This window comes from Citrus clementina, unplaced genomic scaffold (genome assembly GCF_000493195.1).
Source record: "Citrus clementina cultivar Clemenules unplaced genomic scaffold, Citrus_clementina_v1.0 scaffold_3, whole genome shotgun sequence".
Lineage (NCBI taxonomy): Eukaryota > Viridiplantae > Streptophyta > Magnoliopsida > Sapindales > Rutaceae > Citrus > Citrus x clementina.
This window is the reverse complement of record NW_006262339.1, coordinates 17,903,943-17,915,852: the sequence shown is the minus strand read 5'-3', so window position 1 is coordinate 17,915,852 and position 11,910 is coordinate 17,903,943. Positions and strand designations below refer to the sequence as shown.

Sequence of the window (11,910 nt, the reverse complement as noted above, 5' to 3'; positions counted from 1 at the left end):
CTAAGTTTTTTTAAAAATATAATTGATAATATTTGGATGAGAATACAAATTTAATTAAAAATTAATTGTATATTACTATACATACATGTGTGGTAGAAAAATTATAAATAATTACCCCCAGTTCAACTTAATACTAGATCCAAATCCATACAGTATGTTTTTTTAATATAAGCGGGTATTTTATTTCAGAATTCAGCTTGCAGATAACATTTTAAAAAATTAGGATAATCTTCCAACCAAACTAAAGACTCTGAATACTGAAAAGTAAAGTTAGATAATACATCAGCAACATGGTTCAACATCTTGAAATATGCTACATTTTGAAATTCTGCCGCTAAGATTAGCATTTCAATTTTTGAAATAATTAAAAAACGCTTGATACGTGTATGATGTTTGCCGTTGACAAACTAAATAACCCGCAACGAATCTGAGTCCACCACCAGTGAGACGAACTAGCCTCACTAGCACGTCGTAAGCCAAAGCAAAGAGATTTAGCCTTTGCAATGTCCACATCATCAGAAGAAACACCTTAATCAACCCCCAAATCCATACCATATAAATGCAACACAAAATGGCAATACTTTTGACCCAAACACAAAAATTGGATATGAAAAAAATTAAATTTGGAGTAGGAGAAGAGACAATGGTATTTGACTTCTAACATAAACTTCAAAATTTGACTTTCATAGTGTTGGGTCCATTTCATTTGGGGGCCAAAAAGCCCAAAGCCCAAAAAGGTTTGTTTGATGTGCAATTAATATTAAGCTTTGGAGTTGGATGAAAATTGCCATGAAAAGTGGCTAGTTTTCATGATCGCAAAAAGGATGAGCAGAGAAGAAAAAGACAAGAGAGAGAGAGAGAGAAAAGACAGTGGCTGGTTATTATAATTTGAGGGCAAGATTTTCAATCTTTAATTGGGCGATCGGAAGGTGAAATTAACTCTGTTTTCACTCAAATTTTGAGGGTAAGTTCCTAGCACCGCCCTCGAAAATCCTACTGGTGTTGATTTTTATTTTATCCTCTCATTACCTATTATTTGAACAACTCATTTGTTAGAGAGGCAATTATTAGGCTGTTACTATGAGCCAAAAATATTAAGATTATTGATGTTGTTTGCCGCCAGTATCATCTAAAGAATAATTTGTGGTATAATCGTACTAAAATAGTGGAAGATTATATCGGACTACGATCCCTTTGTTTTTCCCGCTTTGGGTTTTCCAAGTAAAATTTGTGTCTCTTGTGGTTGATTTTATTGCTTTGGATTTATTGGTTTATTTTTCTGTCTATTTATTTGTGGTACACATCTTATTTTAATCACACAAAGAGGAAAAACGTTTTGTTTCCATTTAATTTGCAACTGCTTTTGTGAGTCACTTACTTAACACATAATAAATTATGCTTTGTAGTTTGAAATTTTTATTAAATTATATTAAATCTTCCAGGCTATGCCACCTTTAGAATAATAATAATAATAATGACAACTATAATACTAAAAGCACAAAATATGATAATCCGCACTTATATGGGCGACACCTGCTTGTCGAATTGAACATCATAATGGTCAAGTTGAAACCCAGCAGCTTAATTAATCCTTAAGAACTCTACCTGGTATCCATGCATTGAGTAACTAGGGTAGCTTTATAAAAAAATGAGTTGTTAAGGGTTGGCACACAGCAGCTCAAAATAAGAACCAAGGAAAACAAAAACATATCAATGAGAACTACATTATTTTTACCACTCTCCTTCTTTTTATTTGCCTTCATTGACAAGCCATTGCTTGTCCTAGGCAATGCTTCACCTGATCCGGTTCTCGACATCATCGGAAAGTAACTCCGAGCTGGCAGTGAGTACTACATCTTAGTAGTTATATGTGGCCGAGGCGATGGTCTTACACTTGGTAGCAGAGGTAACAATAAAACATTTCTACTACATGTTGTTCGCTTGTAAACTCTAAAAAGGGCGTTGTTCTTGAGTCCACTTATTTAAACATCAAATTTGAAGTTGCAAAAACTAGTGTGTAATCCACAGTGTGGAAGCTTGACAATTTTGATGCAATATTGGGGCAGTGGTTTGTGAAAACTGGGGGAATTGAAGGCAATCTTGGCCCACAAACTACGATAAATTGGTTCAGGATTGAGAAGTTTTATGGTGATTACAAGCTTGTTTTCTGTCCTTTGGTTTGTAAGTTTTGCAAAGTTTTGTGCATAGATGTTGGCATTTTTGTGAATGGTGGGGTGTGGCATCTGGCTCTGAGTGATGTTACATTCAATGTTACTTTTCTAAATGGTTGAAGATGGAGTTGCTGAATAAATGCTTGAAATAATGATTGATTAGCAAAGATTGAGTCAATCAATCTTAATTTGTTTAACAATTGATCTTTCTAAATCAATAATTAAGATAGAGACAATAATTGTTTAATTAATTTTTTTGTTTCCATCAATATGGACTGAATCTTTTCTCGGTTGTACATTTAGAACTAAATTTAGGACTAATTAATCCCAAACAATATCCAATACTCCATTCCATATCCCAGGTATTTAAAGTATTTTAGTTAGCAATTTATTCAATATGTATAAGAACATTTTCGTTAACATATTTATATATATTTATCTCTTTCTCTCTCGTCTTTTTCCCACACACAAAAGTTGTTGCCGCCTCCACTTATTCCTGCTTATATAACCACGCTTTCAAAACCTAATTTTTTTAATGTAAAATTTTATTTTGCCCCCTTCAAGTTTCTTTTAATTACTTAGCTACCCAAACTTATAAACCTTTGGGCGTGGACCACTCAAATGAGATGGACCCAACAAATCTCCCTTTCAGATCATATAGAGGGCACCACCACGCCCACTTTCTACATACAACATTTTGGCTTCTCCTTGGGCAATTACTTTGTCATCATATCTGATCCATTCTCTATTGCGTGAATCTTCTCAAGCTGCATCTATTTCTTCTCAAGCACGTCTTGTATCCAATGATACTTGATAACTCTATGAAATGAGAGTTATTACATCAATTCTAGACTTAAATCAAGATCAATTATAGAGTAAATAAGATGATCTTATTACATTTTGGTTATATTTTGTATAAACATTCATTTTAGTTGAGTCTTAATAAGTTTTGCTTGAATCAAAGTAATTTGTGCTTAAAACAGGTGCATAATTGTAGGTTTTCAAAAATTCTTAATTCATGAAAGGATGCTGAGACATTAGACTAGCAAGAGGAGGAAAGAAGATGGCCGCAAAAGAAGTAAAGCACAATCGGGAACAGTGCAATGCTACAACTATTGTTAGAGCAACCAGTGTTGTAGCAATCTGGGAGCACGGAACGAGAAAACTTAAGCGCGGGTCAGCTGTAAATTTGCGATCTGCATGTTTCCTAATTTAACTCATGCACGTCAACATACTTTTATTTACCTTAGTTTGCAGCATAAAAGGAGGGCACGCACCACATAAAATGACGGCAAGGAATTAACATTGGAGAAATCGAGAGAAAAAAGAGGAAAGCAATCAGAATTCAAGAGAACCAAGTCTGCATTAGTGAAGAATCCAGCAGAGTTGTTTGGATTCAATCATCATCGTTCTTTACTTGTTCTTCTCTTTACTCTTTGATTGAACTGATGTATTTCGTGACCAATATATTGATGTTTGTTTTTCTCATTCAGAATATGAACTAGATTTGCTTGTAGTTGAGTGACAAACAATCTAATGGGTACTTGATTGTTCTTATGTATTGTTATGTCATTACTGTAGCATTTTACTCTAGTAATTATTGTTAATATAACTGTTATTTTGGTTGACCACCCATTTAATAGTTCAAGTTAAGATAAGGCAGCAAAAGGGCATGTCTTAGCGGATATTATTAGAGTATTACTTGATCTTAATTTTAGTTTCCTGAATTAAGTTATCTTGAATCCTATAAGGGCTATACTTAAAGCTAAGATTTGTGACACACTAGATATAGGTGCTCACCTTGTAGGGTGGAGAGACTAAAGGATCATAAGTAGATTAGGAACTGGTCATTGCTAATATATTTAAGGGTATGAGAGTTCCAATACGCGACAGCTAAGAATGCAAATTAATTCTGCCCAGTGCTACAACATTTGCCGTAACAACTGGTGTTAACTTGATGAAAAAACAGTCAGCCCATAAGGAGAGTTTGATCATTCAACTATCATAGTCTCAATTGAATCTTAGACACATTTAATTTAGTTTATTTCATTACGGTATTGTTTTACTTTATTCTCTCACAATCATCAATTACTATAGAACCCACTTTACGTTAGATAACTTTGGACTTAAGTTAGTTTGCACTATTGTTATTGTTATAGCATTTCAAGTGACATCAATCCCTGTGGAGACGATCTTAAATATTCATCACTTTATTACTTGTTGTGTATACTTGCACATTGGCATTAATAGCATTTGATTATAAAATTTACCAACAAGCATTTCGATTCTGACTGATAGGCATAACAGGTTTATTAAGCATCCGAATCTGTCAGACAGGGAAGTAAAAACAACTTTACCATCTATTGAATCACCTCCTAGTCTTGAATTAAAATTGTTACCTTTACATTTAAAATATGTTTATCTTGGTTAAAACAACACACTCCCTGTAATCATTTCCTCTACCTTGAATGCAGGTCAAGAACAGAGTCTAGTAGATTTACTTAGAAGATATAGAAGAGCAATTGGATGGACCATGGCAAACATCAAGGGGATAAGCCCATTAATATGCATGCATAAAATCTTGTTAAAAGATTGCCACAATAATTCGGTGGAGCATCAGAGAAGGTTAAACCCTATTATGAAAGAAGTGGTGAAAAAGGAAATCATTAAATGTTTTGATGCTGGAATCATATATCCAATATCAGACAGTTCATGGGTGAGCCCAGTTCAATGTGTTCTAAAGAAGGGAGGGATAACAGTGATAGCTAATGATATGGATGAATTTATTCCTACAAGGACAGTGGCTGGATGGAGAGTATGTATGGATTACAGGAAGCTCAACAAAGCCACAAGGAAAGATCACTTCCCACTTCCATTCATAGATCAGATGTTGGACATACTTGCTGGAAAACAGTACTATTGTTTCCTATATGGGTATTCAGCTTACAACCAAATTACTATAGCTCCAGAGGATCAGGAGAAGACTACATTTACCTGTCCTTATGGAACATTTGCCTTTAGAAGAATGCCGTTTAGTTTGTGCAATGCTCCAGCAACTTTTCAGAGATGCATGATGTTTATTTTTTTTTATATGGTATAGCAGACTTTAGAAGTTTTCATTGACGACTTCTCAGTTTTTGGGGAGACATACAACGATTGTTTACACAACTTTGAAGAAATTCTTAAAAGATGTGAGATGACTAACTTAGTACTCAATTGGGAAAAGTGCAATTTCATAGTGTAAGAAGGAATAGTGTTGGGTCATAAGGTGTCCAAGAAAGGCATTGAGGTAGACAAAGCCAAGATAGATGTAATAGATAAACTGCTACCCCTCACTTCAATAAAGGGTATTAGAAATTTTTAGGTCATGCTAGATTTTACAGAAGATTCATTAAGGATTTTTCCAAGGTAGCTAAACCATTATGCTCATTGCTGGAACATGATAAGCTTTTTCACTTTGACAAAGATTGTCTCCAAGCATTTGGAGAATTAAAGAAAGCTCTTATCACTGCACCAGTGGTTATATCTCCAGACTAGACTCTACCATTTGAACTGATGTGTGATGCTAGTGATCATTCTATGGGAGCAATATTAGGGTAAAGAAAGGATAAGGTTTTTCACTCCATATACTATGCAAGCAAAACTCTTACTCAAACTCAAATGAATTACACCACTACAGAGAAAGAGTTGCTAACAGTAGTATTTACTTTTGATAAATTCATAACTTACTTGGTGGGTACTAAAGTGACTGTATACACATATCATGCAGCCATCAAATACTTAATTTCAAAGAAGGATACCAAACCAAGATTAATCAGATGGGTCTTATTGCTTCAGAAATTTTATCTGGAAATTAAAGATAGAAAGGAGACTGAGAATCAAGTAGCAGATCACCTGTCGCGGCTGGAAGCAGACACAAGTACATTGACAAGGACGGACATCACTGAAACTTTTCATGATGAACAACTGTTGGTAGTACAGCAAGCACAGATGCTGCAGTAGACAGGATCCCCATGGTATGCAGCAGACAGGATCCCCATGGTATGCAGATTTTGCTAACTACTTAGTAAGTGGGTTGCTACCACCTGAGCTGAAGTTTCAGGAGAGAAAGAAATTTCTTCATGATGTTAGAAGTTGACCCACATTTATATAAGTTATACTCAGATCAAGTAATACGAAAATGTGCTTTAGAAGGAGAAATTCCCCACATACTGGCGTCATGCCATGCTGCAGCATATGGAGGACATTTTGGTGGTCACAAAACAGCTACTAAAGTTGTGCAATCAGGTTATTACTGGCCTACTATTTTTAAAGATGCTTATGAATTTGTTAAATATTGTGACAGGTGTCAAAGGACAGGGAATATAACTAAAAGACATGAAATGCCATTGACCAACATTCTGGAAGTGGAAGTCTTTGATGTCTGGAGAATAGATTTCATGGGACCTTTTCCACATCCTTTGGGAACTTATATATCCTTGTTGCTATGGATTATGTCTCTAAGTGGGTAAAAGCTACAGCATTACCTACCAATTATGCTAAAACAGTGGTGGCTTTTTTGTAAAAAAATATTTTTTCTAGGTTTGGAACTCTTAGAGCAATTATTAGTGATAAGAGTACTCATTTTTGCAATAAAGTCTTTGCTGCAACTATGGTAAAATATGGAATCAGACACAAGGTAGCAACAGCATATCACCCACAATCTAATGGTCAGGCTGAAGTGTCCAACAGAGAAATTAAAAAGATCTTAGAAAAAGTGGTAAACCCAACAAGGAAGGATTGGTCTTTGTAGTTACATGACTCCCTATGTGCCTACAGAACAGAATACAAAACTCCACTTGGCATGTCTCCTTACCGAATTGTTTATGGGAAGGCTTGTCACTTGCCACTAGAGCTAGAGCATAAAGCACACTAGGCACTGAAGCAATTAAATTGGGATATTCATGCTGCAGCAGAGCAAAAGAAGCTTCAACTTTGTGAGCCTGATGAATTACGGCTATTTTTATATGAAAATACAAGAATCTATAAAGAGAGGAAAATACACAAGCACGACAAGCATATTCAAAACAGGCAATTCAGCCCTGGTCAATTAGTGCTGCTCCACAATACAAGACTACGATTATTTCTGGGAAAGCTAAAATCACGATGGTCTAGACCGTTTAAGCTATTAAAATTTTATCCTCGTGGGATTGTTGATCTTCTAGATAAGCAAACAGGTCAAGAATTTAAAGTTAATGGACACAGGGTTAAGCATTACATACACCCAGCGGCAGATTGTTAAGAAGGTAAGGCTGAATGACCTTAAATCAAGCGCTTAATGGGAGGCAACTCATTGTGGAAACAGCCACCGCAAACCAAGCTTGATCCTCTTTGGTTTTGTTGACGGCTCTCCCTCTCTTCCATTTTATTTAATTTTGTTCTTCAATTCTAGTTATTTAGTTTTATCCTTTCACATTATTAACCTCATTATTTTTGCTATCATTTGATCTCTTTGTTTTTAATTATTTTTAGAATTGGTTTAGTTTTCGTGGGAAGTATGTGTGGCAATTGAATTCCATTTTGACAAGTGAGGTTGTATGGTGACAGAGTGCAGAGGCAAGCCACGTGTCAGAGGGTATTGGAGGGGAGTATATAACTGTTGCTAGAGCAAGCAAATGGGTGTTGCAGCAACCAATATTATTGTTACAGTAAATTAAAAATTGGAGCATCTTACTTACTGTTGAAGATAAATCATGACAAATGGATGCATGGATTTGGATAGCAATTGAAAAGAAAATCTCTGAAATTAATGCATTAATTTCACTAGCCTATGTTTTTGGGATATACTCATTATATTCCAAATAATAGCTTCCCTAATTTATCTTTATTTACCGGATTTATCTTCATTTAAATTCAACTATAAAAGGGAATTACTGTGCGTAGTGACTTACGGCATTATTCCCCCTCTCCTTCGTAAGCACAACTCTAACAATTCTTACTCTCATCTCTCGTTTTACTCTCAGGGACATCATCCTCAATTTGTTACTGCTATAGCAATGCCAAGGTATAAGAAAACAGCCAGCCGTCTCAAAGTTCTTTCACACTTCCAGAGTTACCACGCCGAAGAAAAATATGAAGAATTCATTGAGTCGCGTAAGATTCTTGAAGAAAAAGGGTTTCAATTTCCAGAGCAATTCACCGGAATTGTGCAAACAATACATAATGCTGCAGCAAAGCGTGGATGGTTAGAGTTTTGCAACCACCCTCGAGATCATGTGCTACCAGTAGTCAAGGAATTTTACGCCAATTTGGTAAGCCCTGATCAGCACAACATTTGGGTAAGAAATACACTTGTTCCATTAGACTCCCGAGTTATAAATACTTTTTATAATTTACCTGCTGAAATTAATTGTGAGTATGCCAAGTTGCTTGATAAATTGACCCCGAAAAATAGAACACCATCTTCACAACTCTTACAATAGAAGGTGCATCATGGGCTAATGAGGAAGGGCGTGTAGTTAATATGATAGATTTGAAACCTATTGCTAAGGTGTGGGTGAAATTTCTGAAATCGAGGCTTATGCCAACCACTCACACTACTACGGTTTCATAAGAAAGGTTGGTGTTGTTATATACCATTGTTCGAGGGCTTCCCATAGATGTGGGAAGCATCATCGCAAAAGAAATCAGAGATTGTGCCATAAAGAATCACAAAACTACTGTCTTGCTATTCCCTTCACTCATCACCAGTATATGTGTAGTATCCGGTGTTCGTCTTGACGCAAAAGATGAACATGTCAAGAATGATGGTGCCTTTACTGTACGTACCATTGAGAGAATTACTGGTGAAAGTGCTCGAACGACAACTGAACCAACTACTGTAACAGGAGCAAGACGAGCTATTGGTTTAGAACAGACAATCTAGGCACTAAGCACCAGTATAAATCAATGTGCTGAGGCTCAACAGAGGGAAAACGATCGATTTTGGAGCTATCTACAACACCTGAACAACCAATTACACCAATTTTCTCTTTACATGAAAAGCATTCACCGGAACTTCCCTGATTCATTACTCCAGCAGTACAATTTTGACACCAACACCACAGATGCTCCAGCAGAAGCCACTGAAGAAGCCACTGCCAAAGATGAACCAGAAGAAGAAGTTGCAGCCGAACCACAAGTCGAGGTAGAATCCGAAGAAGCTGAACCATCTGATCAACCTGAGGAAAAAGGTGACGAATCTGCGACTGATGGCTCACCCACAGAGGCAGAGGACGAGTCTAAGAAAGAACGTGAAAAACCCTCTATCAAGACCCCTTTCAAAACTAGGAAAAGACACATTATCCAAGAAGAGGAAGATGGGGACCCTGAAAAGGAGCCACCCATTCCAGTCCCTTCGGGCAAGGGCAAGAAAAAAATAGCAACCCCTTCAGCCTCAGAAAATGAACTTGAGCGAGTCGATGCAGATCTGGCTGCTTCAGCAGCCATAGTTACGAATACACCCACAGAAGCCAAGCAGCTACTTGATATCATTGCCGCCATCACAGCTGAGGGACAGGTAGCTGATGCATCAACCCCAACTCCTCCACAGCAAACTCCTGGCCCACCTGTTCGTACCAATCCACGACAATCCTGTAAAAGAAAAGGCAGTACGTGTAAAGGCACTGCTAAAACAGCCTCGACACAACCAAAACGGACCAGATCGGTGTCAACCACACAAGCTACCCCAGCCCCAACTACTCTCACCAGCCCAATGAAGAAAACGACAACGACGTTGTCAGCTACTTTCCCACAAGTTTCACCAAAGGGTAAACTGCGCAGTGCATCCAAGAAGCGCTGATGTCATCTCGTCATGTTGCAGCAGTACCAGCCATAGGGAAATATTCCCTTCTTGCTAGTCAATTTATTTTATTTAAAAAAAAACTTTTCTTTCATTATGTTTTTCAATTTGTGTGGTATTTTCTACTGTCTTCCCTGTCCTTGTCAAATTGTGTGACTTTGTTATGTTTGCTTGTGAAGACACAGCACCTCTTAAGTTTGGGGGGGTTATGTTTCTGAGTGTAGGTGTTTATGCTTGTATTATGTGTTGTGTGTTTTGTGAAGCTCTGTTATCTAATATTTGTGTATGGATTTAAAAACCTAATAAAGATAAATTGAGTGTTATTCAGTATTTGTGAGAATACCAAGTAGACATAGTTATAGACGGAGGCTGAAATTCTATCCCGACACTTAGACTTTGTTGAGTTGTATAAGGCTACTAGAGCAGAGCCAAAAGAATAGAAAAGATATTAAGTTTGGGGGGAAAAACAAGTTTGATTGACTGTGATATCTATGAAATAAACTTTATTCCAATGGCTCCAGTTGCTGAGTAACCAGATCTGAGTATGTACCCCATATGCAAAGTTATGTTCAAAGGTAACAAGAGTTATGAGCACTGTTGTAGCACTTTATTAAAAAAAAGGGGGAGAGAAAAGTAAGACAATAATACAAGAAAGTCCTCTGTCTAAGGCATTGAGTAGCCAGATCTGTTCATGAGCCCCATGTTCAGCCTTGAGTAAAAGATATCTCTAGATAAGATTATATTACAAATATTGCTACAACAACTCTGATCTGCACATGGTTTGAGTAATTGGGTGTCATCATTACAAGTGATTGACATTCACATGAAAAATAAATGTTGCAGTTGGGAGGTTGAATACTCTCAAGTTTTTAATCTTAAAATCATCACAATTTGAGCATGGGAAACTTATGCTACCCCATATATAAATGCAATTTTGTTACTGCTAAATTACATGCAATCTCTTGGTGATGTTATACCATCTCTGGAATTTAATTAAAGTAGCATACACACACTGTGGACAGAAGGAAGCTTAAGTCTAGAATTGATTTACTATGGTTACTTTGCATGATTGGGATTGTGATCTAAAGGTGGAAGAATCCTTGCAAATTTGATAAAAGAGCTAAAGTTGTGTTGCATGATTGTTTGCGTGAAGTGTTAGTATGTTGTCATTACTTGAGGACAAGTAAAGGTTTAAGTTTGGGGGTGTGATAACTCTATGAAATGAGAGTTATTACATCAATTCTAAACTTAAATCAAGATCAATTACATAGTACATAAGGTGTTTTTATTATAATTTGGTTATATTTTGCATAAACATTCATTTTAATTGAGTCTTAATAAGTTTTGCTTGAATCAAAGTAATTTGTGCTCAAAACAGGTGCATAATTGTAGGTTTACAGAAATTCTTAGTTCATGAAGGGATGCTGAGACATTAGACTAGCAAGAGGAGGAAAGAAGATGACCGCAAAAGAAGTAAAGCACAATCGGGAACAGTGCAGTGTTGTAACTATTGCGATTGCTATAGCATTTCAAGTGACATCAATCCATGTGGAGACAATCTTAAATATTCATTACTTTATTACTTGTTGTGTATACTTGCACATTGGCATTGATAGCATTTGATTATAAAATTTACCAATAATACCTTACATCAATATACTTCGATTTCGAATGATATGTTGATTTCTTTTCCAAGTCAATGGCATTATGACTGTTGCAGTACACAATATAGCTGTCTTGTTTCACACCCAACTCTTGCAAGAAATTCTTCATCCATAAGGTTTCTTTACAGCCTTTAGTGATTGCAATGTACTCTACTTCATTAAATATTTTGATGGGAATTTTCTGGAATCAACATCTCTTGCCATATTTGTGTACATGTGTAACACAGGTTCATCACCATCAAAACGTAAACATGCC

General features: G+C 36.3%; 1 protein-coding gene and 1 pseudogene across 1 annotated transcript; both read left to right on the top strand.

Annotated features, from left to right (window-relative positions):
• Positions 1-1,713: 1,713 nt before the first annotated feature.
• Positions 1,714-2,291, top strand: LOC18048907 (annotated as a pseudogene).
• A 6,895-nt stretch (positions 2,292-9,186) lies between these two features.
• LOC112099634 (mucin-7-like) lies at positions 9,187-9,990 on the top strand. The gene has a single exon (XM_024187057.1). It carries the CDS (start codon positions 9,187-9,189, stop codon positions 9,988-9,990), a length of 804 nt encoding a protein of 267 aa, XP_024042825.1.
• Positions 9,991-11,910: the final 1,920 nt, after the last annotated feature.

Bases quoted from the DNA above. Each gene is read 5' to 3' on its own strand.
- LOC112099634 (XM_024187057.1), top strand. From the start codon at position 9,187: ATGAAAAGCATTCACCGGAACTTCCCTGATTCATTACTCCAGCAGTAC.